Source organism: Arachis ipaensis, chromosome B07, assembly GCF_000816755.2.
Source record: "Arachis ipaensis cultivar K30076 chromosome B07, Araip1.1, whole genome shotgun sequence".
NCBI classification, from domain to species: domain Eukaryota; kingdom Viridiplantae; phylum Streptophyta; class Magnoliopsida; order Fabales; family Fabaceae; genus Arachis; species Arachis ipaensis.
In genome coordinates, this window is record NC_029791.2 from 21726010 (window position 1) to 21745466 (window position 19457).

At 34.7% G+C, this 19457-nt stretch overlaps 1 protein-coding gene across 1 annotated transcript; it reads right to left on the reverse strand.

Annotated features, from left to right (window-relative positions):
• LOC107606895 ((RS)-norcoclaurine 6-O-methyltransferase-like) lies at positions 478 to 10579 on the reverse strand. The gene is made up of 4 exons (XM_016308899.1): positions 10411 to 10579; positions 9519 to 9851; positions 8707 to 8897; positions 478 to 762 (listed from the first exon to the last, which is right to left on the reverse strand). Exons 1-4 carry the CDS (start codon positions 10577 to 10579, stop codon positions 478 to 480), a joined length of 978 nt encoding a protein of 325 aa, XP_016164385.1.

Consider the following 19457-nt stretch of genomic DNA (forward strand, 5'->3'; position numbering starts at 1 on the left):
AGTAATTTGCTAAGCATTTTTATCAAACATTCCGAAAAAATTTGTCACCCTAATCAATCTTTGATGGTATCAAATTAATTTACATATTTTATGATTAAAATTGTCTGCACACAAATTTTTTGTGATAGAAAATAGTAGATCTTTTATAATTTACACTAATTGAAAATAAATAAATTTTTATTTAAATTAAGAAAAAGGCCTTTAAATGAGTTTAACATACCCAAAGAAATTGACAACTTGATTATTAAAATGAATATTATGAAATATATATATATTGACATGAAACCTTATTTGCATTCAGCTTCTCTATAAATTAAAGAGTCCTTCCGACCTTCCATAAACAATTTTATTGTAACACATTTGGTTTGCCCTTTAAGACAATCGAAATCACAATTTTGACATTAAATTAATTAAACGAGGGATAAGTTTATTGCGGTGATAAGTTTGCTATGGATATATCTCAATGAGGGACCTTAATCATAGAATTGGAGTTATTTTATAGTTACTAAATCCAGCAGAAACTATTAATTTGGCCCATTCTTTTTCATCTCTCTCCTTTCCAGTCTGCAACACCATCATCAGCATGTCAAAGAAGAGTTGTGTTTCAACAGATTTATCATCACCACCACCTTTTTTCTCATCTTCCATTATTATCATGTCTATGATAATAACCTTTCCTCCTTTGCCTTTGCTCGTGATTGCTTCCTTGCAATTTTTCAATATGTTCAAACATTCTTCGTCATTCCAGTCATGCAAAATCCACTGCATTTGTATTCAAAGAAAAAGTTATTGATCAAAATCAATAGAAAGAGTTTGATTATTCACTGCTACTCATTCATCTTGTTTACTTTAGTAAACTATGTGATCACATGCGGATTTTATTTTATTGTTTTATATATTACTGTAGAAAAATTCAAATATAGATACGAAAAGAATATGAGCTAAAGTGTATCTATAAGAGTAATCAGGTCCACCAAAAAAATGCAACCACATGCAGACATGCTACTTACGTCAAGGGTCAATTAGTTAGTTGTTATTAGTTCTTTATTAGTGGTCCCTTCAGACAGGTTCATTATTATATGACTATACGTGTGTGTGATTAACATCGTATATATGACATAAAAATCTAGCATACCAAAAGAAATATCATCAACCCAATTATGCCTAATTAAATTTCTATTTTTGACATATTTAACGCATGCTTTATAATTATCATTATTATTAATTTATTATTACATGCCATTTTTAGGGGTTTCTTAACAATTGAATAAGAACTCAATATTATTTGATACAAATGAAACCAATGATATAGTACACTTAATTAAGAAAAAGGGATTATTATAGATAGAAAATCTAAAATAAAAACGTAAAATTCATCAAATTTAACAATAGTTAATTTAAATGAGTTTTTTCTTGTGTAAAAGTTCTATTATACAAAAAATTAATAGGAAAAATAAAAATAATACACCAAATTCTAAAATTTATAGGGAAATAGATTACAAAACACATTAAAGAATGTAAAAACGATACAGCGTGTTAGGGGTGTGCATGGTCCGGCCTGGTTCGAAGACTCGGTCCAATTTCGAACACTTTAAAGACTAATTTGGTGTGATTTAGTAAAGAAATGAAAGACGTGGTTGTTATGCATACATATATATGTATAATGGTTATACGTTTTATTAATTAAGACACATTGCCACCATTCATTAATCGTATCACTATCTAATATTCATTCTTCTTTCTTGGAACCGAACCAAGATTTAAAGAAAGGAAAGAAAGAGAGACCGAGGGTGAGGGAGAAACCGTCACTCTCTTTGATCTTTTGTTTTTAATTTTTTGGGATTCATAACTCTAATAAAAAATCTAATCCGATAAAAGTGTACGTATCTTTTTTCTCTTCACGTTGACGTTATTTTTGTCCGGTAGAAGTTGACGGTGACGTAACTCTTTTTCCTCTCGAATTCGGCCAATTGGAGTTTTAGGAGGCAAAAACGATTTCCGACGTTTTCTTTTTCAGTGGCTCGATCAAAAATGTTTCTCCGGTATATCCATTGATTTGATTTCGCACAGAAGTAGAGTTGGTAACTTTATAATAATTGAATGTGAATTTAATAAGTGAATTGTTCGTTTGATTGATTATTGATTAAATTTGACTGAATTTATGTTGAATTTCTGTGATATATTGATGTATTTATGAAGTTCATGAATTGGCTGTGAAAAAATCAGTAAAGACTGAATTATTTTGGTAATTTTTGGGCTGGAATATCATTGAGAATAAAGTATAAATTGGTGAGGTGTGATAGCTGAGAGATTAAATTAAAAGTTACGAAAAATCGGTAACCGTAAAATTAAAAAACGGATTAAGATTTAAATGTATATTTTAAAAAGAAAATAAGGAGGGTTTCGGTTCTTGGTGAAGAGAAGAATCAATCAAGAAGAATTATCTTTGAGGAAATATACTTGTATTTTTATGAAAAGATTGAGTTTAATATTATAATTATATAAATTTTTCAGGTATTTTGAGTAATAAATAAAGTTCAGGGGTATATGTTCCCGGTCTCTAGGAACGAACGTGTCATAATGCTCCTCATCGGGACCCCCTCCACGGAGTAGATCAGAGTTGCGGAACTCCTAGAGCTCCTCGAGAGTTATCTTAGAAGCCGTGCCTTTAACGTCGGAGGTAACCCAAATATAATGATCTACCAGAGCTCTCAAGATGGGATGTTGCGCCATACCTACAGTGAGGACACCACTTAAAGTCAAACCCGGGAGGTCAGAAAATGGGAAAAACGGAAACTAATGCTACGTTCTGTTACACCACTATTTTACACTAATCTATGATCAACTAAAAGCCAAGAGTGATTTACTTAATGGTAACCCCCTGTAACCTATCTAACAGTATTACAGTAGTGACCCAGGCAAGAGCAGTTATAAACGATGAGGGAGGAATGCAATAAAATATTGAGGTCAAAAATAAAATATTAAGGAGTTCGTGGTTTAGAAAGTAATTAATAAAAGTTTGAAAATAAGGTTTTATAAAATAAGTTTTAAGAGTATTACAAATATTATTTTAAATATTTGTTTAAAATTACTCATTTACATTAGAATAAATATTATTATTACAAATTACTATTTATCAAGATATTATTTTATAAGAATATTATTATATGTATTATGAAAAATAAAACAGAGAGTGGTAAACAGACAAGTTTTTCTAAAAGTTTTAGAAAGACAAATCTAAGCTAAGGATCTCATGATCCCTCTTCATAAAACATTTAGGAAAAGATGAGGGAAGAGTGTGAAGATAGTTTTTGATGTTAAAAGTAAGGAATTAAGAGAATGATGAGAAAAGAAAAGAAAAGAATTTAAAGAATCTCTACCACAGGAGAGTAGAGAATAGAAAAGAAAAGAAAGAAAGAATGAAAAGAAAAAGAGAGAAGCAGAGATGATTGTTTACCTGCTGAAAACGAAAAGAGATATAGTGGTGAGTTCACCGAGATTTGCTTCCCAGAGATACATCGGCCAATCTAGGGGATGGTCGCACCTGTAAGACAGAGGTTGCTTATAGAGGTTATCGCTACATACATTGGCTAGAAAGAGCCTCACCTGTAAGATAGAGGTTGCTTACAGAGGTTATGTTTGCATACATCGGCTCAAGAGAATCGCACCTGTAAGATAGAGGTTGCTTACAGAGGTTATGACACTGGAAACCAAACTCAGACAAAGGTTGCTGAGTTACGTCGGGAGCGGGTCGAAACCGACAAATGAGCTCATTACCTGCAGCAGGGATAGACATGCATCATTCTTGTTTGCGCATAGTTGTTTGTGGGTGTGTTTCTTGTGATTGTGGGTGTGCTATACGATTGCTTGATTTCTGTGTCCTTTGTTTGTTAAGTCTAGATGTATTCTATTGCACGTTGCTGTTGGCTATGGTAATAAAATGAGTATAACTATACACTCCAACCCTACTAAGAATTCTCCAATTCTTACCTCCTATCTCCATCCCTTTCAGCTACAAGTGTAAAGGTTTAATACAGAGTTACAGGAGCATAGAAGATTATGTTCACGAGTTGAGTTTTTAGAATTTACTTTCCCCTCATCGTTTATTGTTTTAAGTTTTTAGAGGGGATAGGACTTGTATTTGAGAACCTTGAGATAAGCCTATGTTAATTATATTTGTCATCATAAGGTACTATATCAAATCTTGACTCAACAATCTCCTTCTTGAAGACAAACATGATTATACTTAATTAAGGAGAGAGTGTATGAATGACTTTCCTAAAATTTCAACAAGTTGACAAAGATGGATAAGGGTCTGTGTCCCTTAACCATCTCTCCCGGATTCGATACTCATTGGAGGATGGGAATGGAGCTTGCTTGCTTGGGAGGGTCGCCCACTTTGTGCCTCTACAATACCCGAGGGATTAGTCATTAGGCTTCCGTCTTGATGGATATCCTGGTGCAAACCAACTTCTCCTGTTTATGAGCATTCATCAATCAAATAATAGTTTAATCTTTACTTTCTCTCCCTTTTTCTCGCGGCCCAAAATGAGCCATGATTGGCGCTCCGAAAAATTATCCCCCTAGCAAGCCTAACAAATTCAAAGATAAGTTGAATAAAAAAGTTACAAATATTTTTAATAAATTTACAAGTACTAAAATAAATAGTTACACATTATTTTTAACAAAAACATAAAATAGATCAATATGGTTGGATCCTGCCTGTGACATATGGAGCATATAACGTCTAGGAACACGACAAGGACTAGGTACTCATTGTAGATAATCATTCTTTAATAGAAAGTCTCATATTTGAGTATTCGTTCGTGAAAAATATTTTTAGAAAGGAAAAATGGACAAAAGTACACATAAATTTTCACACGCTGAACAGATGTACACTCAAATTTTTAATGAGTCATCTGTACACACCAATATCAAGCACCATTGTCATTTCTACCTTTTCGTCGTCTGGGTAACTTCTCCAATGGTAGCGAATAATTTTTTCAGAGGTAGTGACTGCCAGGTGACTCTGTGCATTGTGTGAAATGATCCTTTTGATAACGACACATTGAAAACTAAATGATAAATGATTAGATTTGTTAAATTTGAATTAAAAAAATTTTACAAGTGATTTATAATCTTCATTCTTTTCCTTTTTTCTCCAAAAAGTAGATGTAGATTAAGGGATATAACTCAAAAATAGCTGCTAGGACTATGTTCGAAGTAAATTTTGAAAAAAAAAAGAAAAGAATGAAGATTCTAAATCACTTGTAAATCTTTTTTCATTATTAAAATTTAACAAATTTAATAATTTATCATTTTGTTTTCACTATATCATCAAAAGGTTCATGTCACACCATGTATAGAGCCACTTGGCAGTCACTATTGCCAAAAAAATTATCCAAACGACAAAAGAATAGAAATGACAACAAAGCTTGATATTAGTATGTACAGACGACTCATTAAAAAATTGGAGTGTACATCTGTCCACTGTATGAAAATCCATATGTACTTTTGTCCATTTTTCCTTTTTAGAAAAATGGAGTGAGTTTTGCAATTCAATGACTAGATAATACATCTATAATCTACATGAGACCATATAAATATTATTATCAAAGTAATTTTTATTTAAAAAATAGTAATTTATATATTTAAGTGAATCAATAAGAGAGTTCTCAGTACAGAAATCAAATCAATTAATCCATACCGGGAGGCTCCACCTCTAAGGGTAGCTCTTTCCTCTCGTGTGTCCACACAGAAAAATAGATCCAACGTGTGGCCTACACGTTAGGCTAGCAACGCCCCTGCTAGCCGAGGTCTGAGTTAGATGCATCTAAGTTAACATCATAACCGCCGCTAACTACGGTTTTTTTAATACGAGCCTCCCAAACCAATTCAAAACATATAATTTCAAATACAACAAATCTTTAATCTTTCAAATATATAAGGTATCAAATCAAATAATACTTTCTCATCTAAAATCTTTTTTAATCATACATTTTCAATCATAAGAAATGTCAAATATATTTTACAATTTCAGAGTATATAAGTGAGTATCAACAATACTTCAATGTTTCAAAAATACATATCCAAATAAAATCAAATATTCTAAAATAATGCAAAAACTTCATCAAACATGTATACAGTCTTATGTGCAGATTGAAAATCTGAATTTCACAAAAATAAATATTCAGTTATAATAAATCCATTATTAAGATCAAATTCAAATCCTTTACTAGTAACTTTGTAAGTATAGTCATAAATTCAAACAGAATATATCAAAATAATCATAGATGCAAAGACAATTAATTATAAATGTAAAACCTACTCACAACTTGGTCCCAATGGACCAAAGAGACTGAACTCGAGTGACAAATTAAAAGGTAAAAAAGGTTGGAATAGAATAGAACGAAAGAGCTCAGAATTAGTGGCAGCAACTTCCACAAATACATCGTAGATGTAATCATAACATCAACGAATCTAACCGTTCCATGACAACACCAATATCAGTACTCAAGGTAATTTTCAGCAGAAACATAGCAAAAGTAGAGTGATAGTACTAAAACAGAGACATATATTATTGTAACTAAGACAAGAGCATGTAACAAAAGAACAAAATGCAGTAGATTAAAGGTGGAAGCATTACAGTTTCACGAATGGAATCAGAACAGGAAAAAATGGTGCTGATTCAGAGACAAGACTGAAGGGGATGTGGGGCTAAGTAAGACCAACACAGCGACTGAGACAGTTCATCAGCAGCAACGCCAGTGATGCTCCCCCGACGGCAAGCTCCTAATGGCGACAACATACGTGACGATGGTGAATGGCTCCTCCATTGCGACTCTCTCTTCCTCCCTTCTCTAGCCAGCTCATTCTCAATCTCCACCTCTTCATTCAGCAATGATGGCAGCCCCCGACAGAAATGGCGGTAACCTCAACGGCGATGACTTGTTCGAGACGGAGGCGCCCTCTTCTTCCTCGCCGCGGTTTTTCCTCCTCCGTGAACCCCTTCTCTCTCTCTAAGAAGCTCTCTTAAGCTCAGCAACGGCTCCCTTCAATGATGACCCAGGTAACTACGGCAACAATGGATACTTTGGTGACGGTGACAAGGCTTGGTGGCACGGGATAGTGCCTCCTTCTCTTTCTCTCGCTCGCGTCTTCATTCTCCTCTCTCTCTCTCTAACTCGACGGTGGTGACGGCTTCCCCTTACTTCGCCGATGCCATTGTCTTCCCTTCTCTTCTCTCCTCGGTCTCTTCCTCTATTCTTTCTATCGTCTTCCCGTTCTCCCTCTTTGTAAACAAGTGTGTGCGTGTGTACGTGTGTGTGCGTGAGAGAGAGAGAGAGAGAGAGAGAGAGAGAGAGAGAGAGAGAATTAGGTTAGGTTTGGAAAAAGAGGGGTAAGAGTAGTTTAAAAATTTATAAAAATTAGAGGTGGAGTAGTAATTTAAAACCAAATATAATCCATTAAAATTACTTTAAGAACACTGTTTATTTATCAACTTACAAATTATTTTTAAATAAACACTCTAATTTAAAATTAGAGATAAATTAATTAATTTTCTTTTAGTTTATTAAAATAAACTAAATCCTAATTATTTAAATTAAATTCACAAATCCTTATTATTTTTCAATTACTAAAACTTTAAATTTTAGATATGAAAATACCTAATCATTATAAAAATTATATGAGTCCTAATTAATTTTAAACTCAGAGTCTCGTAACTTTGATTTAATTACTTTTTGGTAAAATAATTTTCTAAAAATAATCCTAAACAAATATAATAAACCATAAATAATTTATTATTTAATTTTCAAAAACTCGTGGTGTTACACTTTTGACATCAAGAAGGAAAATAAAGAAACGTATAAACATCAACAGTAGTAGCGGAACGATTTTGAAATTAAATTGAAAAGAAATTTTAAGAAAGATTTTTAAAATAAATAAGATGATTAATGCAAAATAAACTTTGAATAAAATTTGTTTTAATGCAATAAGAAAATATTTTGAAGTAAATGCAGAGATCACATAATCATTCAAAAAAGATATAAAGGTGGCAGCTTAAAAAAAAGAATTCGTTCATCATTTGCCCAAAAAATCTCCTCTTGACCCGAGAAATAAAAACTCAAAAAATTTTGTCAATTCAATAAATATATATCTATAGCATCTACAGAATCTGGTTACACCTTAGTTGCTGCACCTTGTCCAGTATTGTTTCCAACTTCTATATCATCCGAAATGTCATTTTTCCAATGGCTATGATTCGAAAATCACAAATCCACTATTATATTCACTTAGCTTGATGAAGAATGTAGACTTTCTGGTCAAGTACCTTGAACATCCACTATCAAGATACCATATGCCCTTACTCTTTTTTGGATGCAAGGCAAACCTACAATACTTTCAAGAAGTTTTTTAGGTATCCAAATTAACTTGGATTCTTTGATGTTAATTCTGCTTTATTTTCTAAGAACATTATAATTACAAAAAATATTATAAACATGATTACCAACTTTCTTTATTGAGGAGAATAATATTTAGCTCTATGACAATTGGAGCAAGTGTTGCTTTTTGCTGAAATTTTAGAATTGAGAGGAGGATTCTTGTTTTTTATATAAGTGCCCTTTTGAATTTTATGAAAAACTAGTTCGGTCCTTTTGGCTTTGGATGAGGAGGCTTCAAAATCATTTTTCAAATCTGGTTTACTTTCTCCACAAAACTAAGACCAGATTTTATGAAAATAGGTCTTTCATTTGCGAGAACTTTGTCCAAGTTTTCAGAACTTTGAGCAAAATTTGCTAAATCAATGTTTAAGTTCTTAATTCTCTCGTGCAATTCTTTATTTTCTGCAAGAATGTCACTTGCAGCAGCGGCCAAATTTCTCATTTTTAAATATTCTATTTCAATTTTTAAAAACTCATTTCCTATTTCAAAACACTAGAGGATTCAACTTTACTTAATTGTTCCTTGAGTTTGGCATTCTTCAATTTCAAGGCTTTATTTTCCTTTTTACATTTACTATATTTTTTAAAAAACTTTGCAGAATTTTCAATTAAATCTTCAATAATAAAATGTAATTGATCAGTTGAAAGTTTAGTATAATCTATCTCATCATAATCGATTTGATCAGTCATGAGACAAATTTGGATTTCATGGTCAGAGTCTTCTTTCTCAGTGTCATTTTCAAGATCCCCCCATAATGCCATTAGAACCTTCTTCTTCTCCCTTTTGTTGCTATCCTCTTTCTTCTTCTGTGGACAGATCGCAACTTCTTTACAGTGATGACAAATAACCTTTCTTTGGTCTCTTTTGAAGTCTTTTAAAAAAGATCCTTTTTTTTTTCTTTTTCACTTTGTCTCATCATTTTCGTAAGCTTTCTAGCGAAGGAGATGAGCTATCATCAGAGAGATCATCTTTTGATTCTTCATCCTTGGATGAGATCTTGGATTTTAGTGCAAGATTTGTTTACTTTAGTTCATGATGAGTTATTTCATAAGACAGTAGTTTTCCTCTCATACCGTCATAGGAGATTTCTTTCAGATTATTGCCTTCAGCAATTGCTATGCTCTTGATTTTCCATTTTTTGACGAGGCTTCTTAGAATCTTTCTCACGAGCTTTTCTTCAGTGTGTTTCTTTCCCATAATATCAAGATTATTGATGATTACGGAGAATCTTTCAAACATTTCATCTATGCCTTCATCTTCCTTCATGAGAAACATTTCATACTCCTTCGTAAACTTGTTAACTTGAGTTTCTCGAACTTGTTCAGTTCCTTCTTGAGTGAGTAGCAGCTTGTCCCATATCGTCTTTGTAGTTTTGCATCTTGAGACTTTTTCTAAATTCCTCAAAGCTAATTTCACAATGCATCAAATTGATAGATTTGGTATTTAACTCTATTTTCTTCTTGTCTCTATTATTCGATTTCATATCCTTTTTTGGATTCTTCATTGAGTTTGGTAGGAATGTCTAATTCATTGAGAATGATTCTAGATGTTATAATCAATAGATTGCACAAAAATTCTCATCTTTTCTTTCTAGTAGGCATATTTAGTACCATTAAAGAATGGTGGGCTATTGTTGGATTGTCCTTCCATTAGTGTAATAACCAGAAAAAAAATAAATAAATAGATAACATAGTGGAATCCACTCTTAGATATTTTTTTCTTCTTTCTCTAACCCTAGCTACACACTCTCTCACTCACTCACCTCCCACCGCCTCTCACACCCTCACTCACCTCACACCCTCTTCTTCACAGCACACACACCCAAACTTGACGGAGAAAGAAAGAAAGAAAAGAGAAAGAGAGAAGAGGGGAGAACGCAACAAGAGAAAGGAGGAGGAAGGAGGGAGCTGTCTACGCCGAGCCACCACGCGAGGAGAGAGAGAGCCTCGCCTCGTCATCGCCGGCCTGGAGCCCGCCGTTCGTCTCCCGTCGCGTCGCCATCAGGGGCCAGAACCGAGAGAGATGCATCTGAGAGAGGGGTCGAACGCGAGAGAGGAGACGCGGAAGAAGGGCTGCTGCTGTTTTGCCTCGCCGCTGTCGAATTGCTACAGCCGCCGTGCCTTGTCTCCGTCATCGCTGAGCTTCAACCGCCGCCATGCCAAGTTGCCGTCGCCATTGTTGAAAGAGAAGAAAGAGCTTAGAGAGAGAGAAATAAGATGTGCAAGAGGAGTCGCTGTGAATAGAGGGTTGTTCTGTCACCACTCTTGCTTTGCCGTTCGGGTGAACCTTGGTTACTATTGGAGCTGTTGGTGCTGCTGGAGCTGAACCGTTTCTATCACTAACCTAAACTATCGCCAGCTCCACCTTGTCGCTACCTCAATCCAAATCCTACGCTCATTTGTTCCATTCTATTTCAATCCTCCTCATCTTGGATTTTGGCACTCCGGGTTTGGTATCTTCGGTCCCTTGGGACCAAGTTGTGCGTAGGCTTTACATTTATAATTGTTTGATTGTGCATCTATAATTATTTTGACATATATCTATTATGATCTTTGAATTATACTCATTATATTTGCCTTTAACGATTTTAAATTAATTAGAATAATTGATTTATTAGAATTAAATAATTCATTTTTATGAAGTTTATACTTTCGGAACTATATATGAGACCATATATATTTTTGATGAAGTTTTGCATATTCTAAAATATTTGATTTTACTTGAATATTTATTTTTAAAGCATTGAAGTATTTATGGGTACTCACTTACTTTAAAGATTGTGAAATATGTCTGAAATTCTTATGATTGAAAAAGTATGATTAGAAAATATTTCTAATGAGAAAGTATAATATGATTTAATTTGCTTCGATACCTTATATATTTGGAAAATCAAAGATTTGTTGTATTTGAAATTATATATTTTGAATTGGTTTGGGAGGCTCATATTAGAAAACCGTAGTTAACGACTGCTATGACGTTAACTTAGATGCATCTAACTCAGACCCCAGCTAGCGAGGGTGTTGCTAGCCTAACGTATAGGCCACGCGTTAGATCTGCTATTCTATTAGGACACACGAGAGGAAAGGGCTATCCATAGAGGTGGAGCCACCCAAGTGTGGACTTTTGATTTGATTTCTGTATGAGAACTTCCTTATTGATTCACTTATTATATATTATCAACTATTATTTTCTAATTAAAATTATTTTGAATTAATGTTTGTATGATTTATAGATGTATTGTCTAGTCACTGAGTTGCAAAACTCACCCCATTTTTCTAAAAATATTTTTCAGGAACAATTACGTGTCTATGTGAGACTTTCTATTCAAGATGTAACGATCTGCAATGAGTACTTATTCATTGACAAGTTCCTAGATGTAAATATGCTCTATATGACACAGGGTCCAACCATTCTTAATTATTTTAATTTTTGTTAAAAATGTATAACTATTTATTTTAGAACTTGTAAAATATTTGCAACTTTCTTATTCAATTTATATTTGAGTATATTAGGCTTGCTATAGGATTATTTTCCTGAGCGCCGGTTATGACTCATTTTGGGCTGTGATAATTAGAGTGAACGCAACAATGCTGTTTGCCATGGATCGTTAACTCCAAGCTGTGAAGCTTGCCGCTTGAGCCTAAGCTCTAATGCCAATTGAAGGTTCCCAAGTGAGTTGAGAAGGGTGGTTAAATCAAGGAACCACTTTTAGACTTGAATAAACAAGTTATGCAGAATTCTGGTTTTACAAGATTATTTGCAATTTTGTCTCTTGATTATGCAGAACAAAAAATGCAAAAAACAGGGAAGGAGAAGAGTGATGCCTCGATATATCCTAGTTCAGCCACGAAGTGCAATGTGATCTACGTCCAGTCTTTACCACAACAATGGTAGAATTTCCACTGTAATCAAGACAGATTAAAATAACCAATTCCAAGAGACTCATACTACTCTTATAAACCATCTAAACTATCCCCAATTTAGTAAATCACCTAAGTGCTAACCTAACCTAGTTAAGAAAAACCAAGTGCACTCTAAGTCTCTAACCCAGCACACTTTCGAAATCAAAACTCTTAATTAAAGGTTAAATAGATTTTGTACGAAATACTCTCTTTGTCTTTTTTGTATCTCTCAAAGTAAGCTTAAATCTAGAAAAAAGAGAAGTAAAAACACACTAAAAAAAAAGTAAAGAATATTTTTTATAGTCTTCGATATGCATGAAAATGATTCCTTCTTCATTGATAATTCATCAACATATAGAACTTCATATCTCTTCTTTAATGTAAAAAAAACATTTTTTTTTTACATCAACTAGCCGTTGCACCATTTATGCTTGAGGCCATTGGCGTTGAAGGAGGGATCTTTCCTTTTTTATCCTTCAATTTAACATGCAGAAGCTCTTTATGATTATGATATTATTTTGGAGAGCTTTGATTGTTGTCTTGATTGTGCATAATCGGTCCAAACATAGACTGCTATCTTCCTCAATGATATACTCTTTAATGTGTTGATATAGCACAATTTCAGCTACCTTGATTATTATTCTTGATTGATTTCTACAATACTTATCATCATAATGGTTAGTTATAATAGCAAATAGTTACTTATGTTTCATCATAAGGTATCATATCAAATTTTGACTCAACAATTGTACAGTGATTGTTCTTACTTAAATTTGATTATTAATCGTTGGTGTTTCTTTTATTTTTTATTTTTTACCTTGAGTATCTTGTCTATAATTCGGGTTTATATTATTTGCACATAAATTGTTCTTGTTTTTAACACACTCACAAACTCTAAACTCGAGCTCAATACCCATAGGTTAGATAGAGTGATAAGTGGTGATGCTTTGTGAAACCTTCAGTTTTCGTATAAGCACATGAAAATCTCTCACTCAAATTTAACATCTTTTTTTCTGTATGAAAAAATTGTATACCACTAGCCAATGTTTTGCCGTCAGTAGAAAAATTTGAGGACCTAATAAGGAGTCTAGAGCCAACACTCTCACATTATATATACAATCTTAGAACCTTTCTTTAGGAGTTAAATCTTTGCATTTCTTTGAATGATTTTTATTGCCATTTTCTTAAATGCTAATTATGCTTTCTCATTTATTGCATATACATTGTCCAATTTTGCAAAGATATCATCAAATTTTCAACATGGATAACAGTAACATTTTTGGGTCAACTAATATAGTCACCGAAAAAAAAAGAGTGGTCGTACAATTGTCAGAGCGCACACAAAAAGAAAAAGGAGACAACCTACCTCTTAGGATTGAAATTGCATTGCTTCATGATGAAAAATGTGATTTTGAGTCAAATAATTTAACAGTGATTAAGTAAATATGGTCTCAAATGAAAAGGCAAGAAGAGTTTTGTTGAAAAGTTTGGAGATATTCCTTGTCTCCTCTTCATTCCTATCGATACTCAACTGCTAAGGGCTATACTCCAATTTTTGGATCCCTCATATCAGTGTTTCACATTCAATCAATTCGATTTGACACCAACTATCGAGGAATACTCCAAGTTATTGAATAAAAAAATGTTCCTAAAATTTATTGTTATAACCAGAAAAAGACACCTAAGCGAGCTTTATCACAACTTATGCGGATTCATGCCAAAAAGCTTGAAAATCATGAGGATCGATGGACAAAATTTGGATGCAAGTTTTCTTTTCCAGTATATACAGAGTCATATTGATGATGACAAGGGATTGACAATGTACACATTAGCTATCAATGGTCTCGTGGTATTTCCAAGAGTTAGAGGTCAAGTAGATAGACATGTGATAAAGCTATTCGATCAAATAACTCATGGTGTACATCCAAGTTTGGCTATTTTATCAGAAGCCATTAGATCGCTTAACCATTGCCGACATCACCCTAAGAGCAAATTTTAGGGTTGCTCCCAATTGCTCATCGTTTGGATGATCATTCATCTCGTTGGCTTAGAAGAATTTGGATATCCCATTATCAAATGTAATAAGTATACTGGATTTAAGATTCCTTTATACGAGCATAATAATGTAAGATGGTTCTATCAGTCACCAATCCAAGATCAATGGGTAAATTTCTTTTTGAGGATACAGGATGTCATCTGGCGCATGAGTTGGCTTCCTTTAACGTATACGATTTATTGTTGCAGGAATAAACCCTGGGTTCACCTGTCGGTCCTTGGAGTGTCACTAGCTATGCTCCTGCACTGGTCAAAAGACAAGTAGGCTCTCTCTAATTCATCCCTATGACCCATGATCTCCTTGATATGTATTTTACGTACGAGATTCTTAACACAGCATGTAAGGTCAAAGAAATCATTACTGATTGGAAAGATGTTAGATATGTAAAATCTGGCGTACCAACATTAGGCACTACTCCTGGATATCCATTATGTCAAGCTAACAGAGGTAAAGGGTTTAAGGCTCCTGTGATCATTGGACTCTAGCTTCCAATGCACGTTTAAAGACCCTATACATTATAAAGCAGAAGCAAACTATAGATATGAAGATGCTTTCAGACAGTTAGAAGAGAAAAAAACAATGCTTATTGAACAATGAAAAAGAAAAAAGGTTGATCTAAGTCACCGTCTGGAAAAAGCGACAAATGAGGTAACTGAGCAAAGAAAAAGAGCTAGGATCATGGAAACTAAATTTGCAAAGTTAAAAGAAAAATACCATTTCTTGAAAAGAATATTGCAAGAAAATGACCAAGCTTTAAAATCATGTAATACTGAAATACAAAGTTTACGTCAAGATGTAATGAAAAAGAATCATAGGTTGAGAGTTGACAATGATCTCACTACCTTGTTGGAGAGTAAAAATGCAAAACTACAAAATAATATTGAAGATTTTGCCACAACATATGAAAAATAGAGAAGAATGTATACAAAGATGGAGCAAGGGATTGCCATTTTGTTGAAAGATATCAGAGATGTTACTTGTCATGCTAGGAAGAAAGCTAAAGAAGTGTAAGAAGCTAAGGCCAAATTACCACCTAGGGAGATACAAAAATTATTGTCAGAATTAGTAAAATAGTTGAATCATATAAGGAAATTTTACTGATAGCAAAGTCCTTCTAAAAATAAAATTATTTGTACTTGGGTGACTATTTAGTTGTACCAATTTGAATGTTTTACCTTCCAAGAAAAGATAATGATATGTAATTTTGGGTTTCATAATAATACATGCATGATTTCCTGATTTACTTATTATCTTTTCATTTGCATTGGCATTCGCATATCATTTAATACATTTAAATAAATAGAAAAATTGTCGCTACAACATCCTTATCGAACTCGCTCGCAGTCAAAGATCATGGATGAACTAGGACATGCACAAGAAGAAATCAAAGAAGAAATGAATCAGATGAAAAAGCAAATAGCAAAAATTTTGGAGTCATTGCAAACAATGAGTACAAATGGAATTCCTGTAGTAATAGGCGAAGAACGAAGAAATGTGCTGGAGTACCCACCTAATGATGCATCTCAAGAGATTATTATCAACCAAGGTTTTCCAACATCAATGCCAATGTATGGTCTTCTCCCTGGGTATGTACATCCCATTGCTGTCACTTACTTTGATAATGTTGCAACAACACAGAATATTTTCAATATTGTCCATCCTATCAGTGAAGCCATGCCAGGCAGTGCAATGGTGGGAGTTCATTCTCAAACACTCAATAATGGGATAATTTCTCCTATTCAAACTTCTGCTGATTGCTTCATCTTCATGATCCAAAGAAAAATTTAAAATTTTGGAAGAAAGATTAAGAGCCATAGAAGGGGTAAACAGTTATGGTCTTATGGAAGGTAAAAAATTTTGCTTAGTTCGTGATGTTGTGTTAACTCCAAAATTCAAAATCCCAAAGTTTGGCATATACAAAGGGACCACTTGTCCAAAGAACCACTTAACCATGTATTGCTGAAAGATGGGTTCATACGCACTAGATGAAAAATTATTGATCCAGTGTTTTCAAGACAATTTAATAGGGGCTGCATCTAACTGGTATGCACACTTGAAACCATCTCACATAAAGAATTGGAAGCATTTAGCGGATGCCTTTGTAAAGCAATACAAATACAACATTGACATGGCTCCTGATAGATTTTACTTGCAGAACATGACTAAAAAAAAGGTGAAATTTTTAAGGAGTATGCTCAAAGATGGAGAGAAATTGTTGCACAGGTAGAACCTCCAATTATTGAAAAAAAATGATCACCATGTTTATCAACACCCTCCAATACCCTTTTTATGATAGGATGGTTGGAAGTGTATCATCAAACTTTTCAAATATAGTTATTGTTCCGTCCGGGATGATCTAACCGAGCTATAGGTCGTTCAAGAGAGTCTAGCCGAGCTATAGGTCGTCCAGTTAATTTACGATCTTCGGCCGAAGCTATAGGTGGGTCGACCTTCCAATCACCGGCGGGAGAGCACCTGCAAAAAGTTCTCCGACGCTCAAGTCAGAAAGGAAATTGAAGTATAAGCAAAAACAGTTATAAAGTCTTTCTTCTACTCTTTTCTAGTGATCGTTCTCTTTGTTTCACTCCGCCCTTCCCATCTCTTGGAGGTCCTTTTTAAAATGGTATTTTTGTGCGGTTGAGTACTTGTTTTCCGAGATATCCTCGGCCATATCCGATGTGTTTGTTATATTTGATTTTTAGAACGTTTTGTTGGACGTGATTCCTTGCCGAGTTATAGGGCACGTGCTCATCGTGATTTCTGATATCTTGGGCCGAGGTTAATGGTCCATACCACAGCCCCCAAGCTTGGCCTTGTTTGAAAAAAGGTTGGGGAGGAAATAGGCCAAGCTTTTGTTATGACCTCGGCCTTTCCAATATTGTAACGTAGTCCGTAAGCCCCCAAGGTTGGTCTCTTTCCGACCTATTAGCTAAGGTTTAGTAACACTTGAATTTTGGCGTAACCCCTTTAAACGTGGCTCCTTGATTCTCGCGCCCACTAGCATTTAATTGATGTGGCTTGTTTGCACGTTTCTCAATGTACCCCCATCCATTGATTTAAATTTGAATGGCTGTGATAAAGAGTGGAAATGGGGTTGAAAATGTCAACCGTTTGTTGTGTCTTAAATTTTGTTTTTTATGTAAAATATTCTTCCTTGTTTCTTTTTTGAAAAGCCGCTACTTCTTCCCTCCTTCTGAAAAAAAATGTCTAAGAAAGGTGAGTGCTTGTCACCTTTGTTTTGTGCATGTCTCTTGATTGTCCTTCTTGTTTTTGTTGCTGTAATATTGTTTTTGTGTTAGAAAAATGGAGAAGCCCCTTGTTAAAGTCGTCGACAGTGACCTATGTAGCTGGGTGGATGATAGTGTGAAATCCTTTGAATCGTTTTTTAATGATGCCAAGTCAGTGGAGTTATTAGGATCAGACGTCTGGATCAGGGAGGGGAGTGATATTAAGATCGAAATCTTGTCGTGTGGGAAAGACGATCGTGTTTGTGAGTATTTAAATGATGAGTCCTACTTTTATGTGTATAGTTGTCTTCTAACGGAGCTAGGTGTACGATTTTCCTTCTCTGAGTTTCAATGTGGCGTGCTATTTTGGTTGAACTGCGCTCCGTCGCAATTGCATCCCAACTCGTGGGGTTTTGTGAGAGCATTTGAGGTTTTGATGGCGGTACTTCAACAGCCGCCATCTTTGAGGGTGTTCTTCTCTCTGTTTCAGGCGAAAGGTGTCCGGCGAGGGCTGTGGGTGAACTTAAGTAGCCACCCTGGTAGATCAATGTTTGCTCTGTATAAGTCTTCTTTTAAATATTTTAAGAATATGTTTGTCAAGGTTAGGGCTGCCGCGGGCCTGTTCCCTTTTTATCTTGATGAAAATTTGGAAGGGAGATTTCCTATTTCCTGGTGTCCGGAGCCTAACCAAGTTCTGGACGTTGAAGATAGGCTTCCTAGTGAACAGGCTTTGTTAGAATTTTTAGTGTCTGAAATGGAGAGTAGGGAGTTATTGTCTGTTGTAGAATTATTGAAGTGGGACACGGATGAGCAAGCCGTGTTGGATTACCTAGGTAACATAGACTAGTTTTGGAAATGTTTGTGTTTAGTTTCGTGTAATTTGTTTTTTTTTGCTAATATATGTGTTTTTGGTTTCCTAATGCAGGGGAGAAGGTTCCTACTATCACAACAGCTGGGTTGAAGTTATTTTTTAATCAAAGGAAGAAGGATGAAAAAGAGGGTTCTACCACCAATGTCCCTAAGGAGGTTGTCACTGGTGCGGTGCAATCTGATTTGAAGTCTAGAGGGAAAAGAAAAAGGGGTGCGGTTAAGGCTTCTGAAGCGAAGGATGAAGATGATGTCAGGTTCGATTTGGTGGAATCAGCTTATGAGTCACAAAAGGTTCTTCATGGGTATTCAATCGATGATCATGCAAAGTCACTCTGGAGTAAGTTGTTCCCTTTTATGACTTTGGCTGAACAGTTTGGTCAGTTTCCAGTTGATGTGGAGATGATCAACAAGGTTGGTCCTTCGGGGGTTAGTCGCTTCTTGCAGGTACCGGGAGGTCTTTCTGTATAATTCTTTATTTCTTTGCTTACCTTATTAATCATTAGTTGGCTTTATTTTCAGGTTATTGGTGCTCGTCTTGTGTCTATTGGACGAACACAAGAACTTTCTTTTGAGGCAGGGAAGAAGGATACTATCACTGTTGCTGAGTTAACGAAAATAACTGAAGAGAAAGAGAGAAAAGTGAAGGAACTTACCTCATCTCTCAAGTCCCAAAGGTCGGAATTGGAAGATGCAAGGAGTCAGCAGGAGTCAACAAATAAGGAGATAAGCGAGTTGAAGATACACAATGAGCAACTGGTTGCTCGGCTGGGCGAGCTTGAGAATGAGATTTATGAATCTTTCGCTCAGGGGTTTGACCGAGCTGTGTCACAAATGAGGGTCTTGTTTCCCGATTTTGATGCTGGTAAGCTAGACGCCACAAAGACTGTGGTGGATGGCAAGTTGATAGATGATGAAGCATTGGAGAAAGCAGATGGTTCCAGTATTGGAGAAAGGGAT

Bases quoted from the DNA above. Each gene is read 5' to 3' on its own strand.
- LOC107606895 (XM_016308899.1), bottom strand. From the start codon at position 10,579: ATGACGGAGACAAGGCACGGCGGCTGTAGCAATTCGACAGCGGCGAGG. The intron at 8,898-9,518 runs GTATGAGAGGAA...AAATTGAAATAG, and splicing joins GAAAGAAATCTCCTATGACG to AATATTTAAAAATGAGAAAT. The intron at 763-8,706 runs GTAAACCAGATT...ATACAAATGCAG, and splicing joins GTCTTAGTTTTGTGGAGAAA to TGGATTTTGCATGACTGGAA.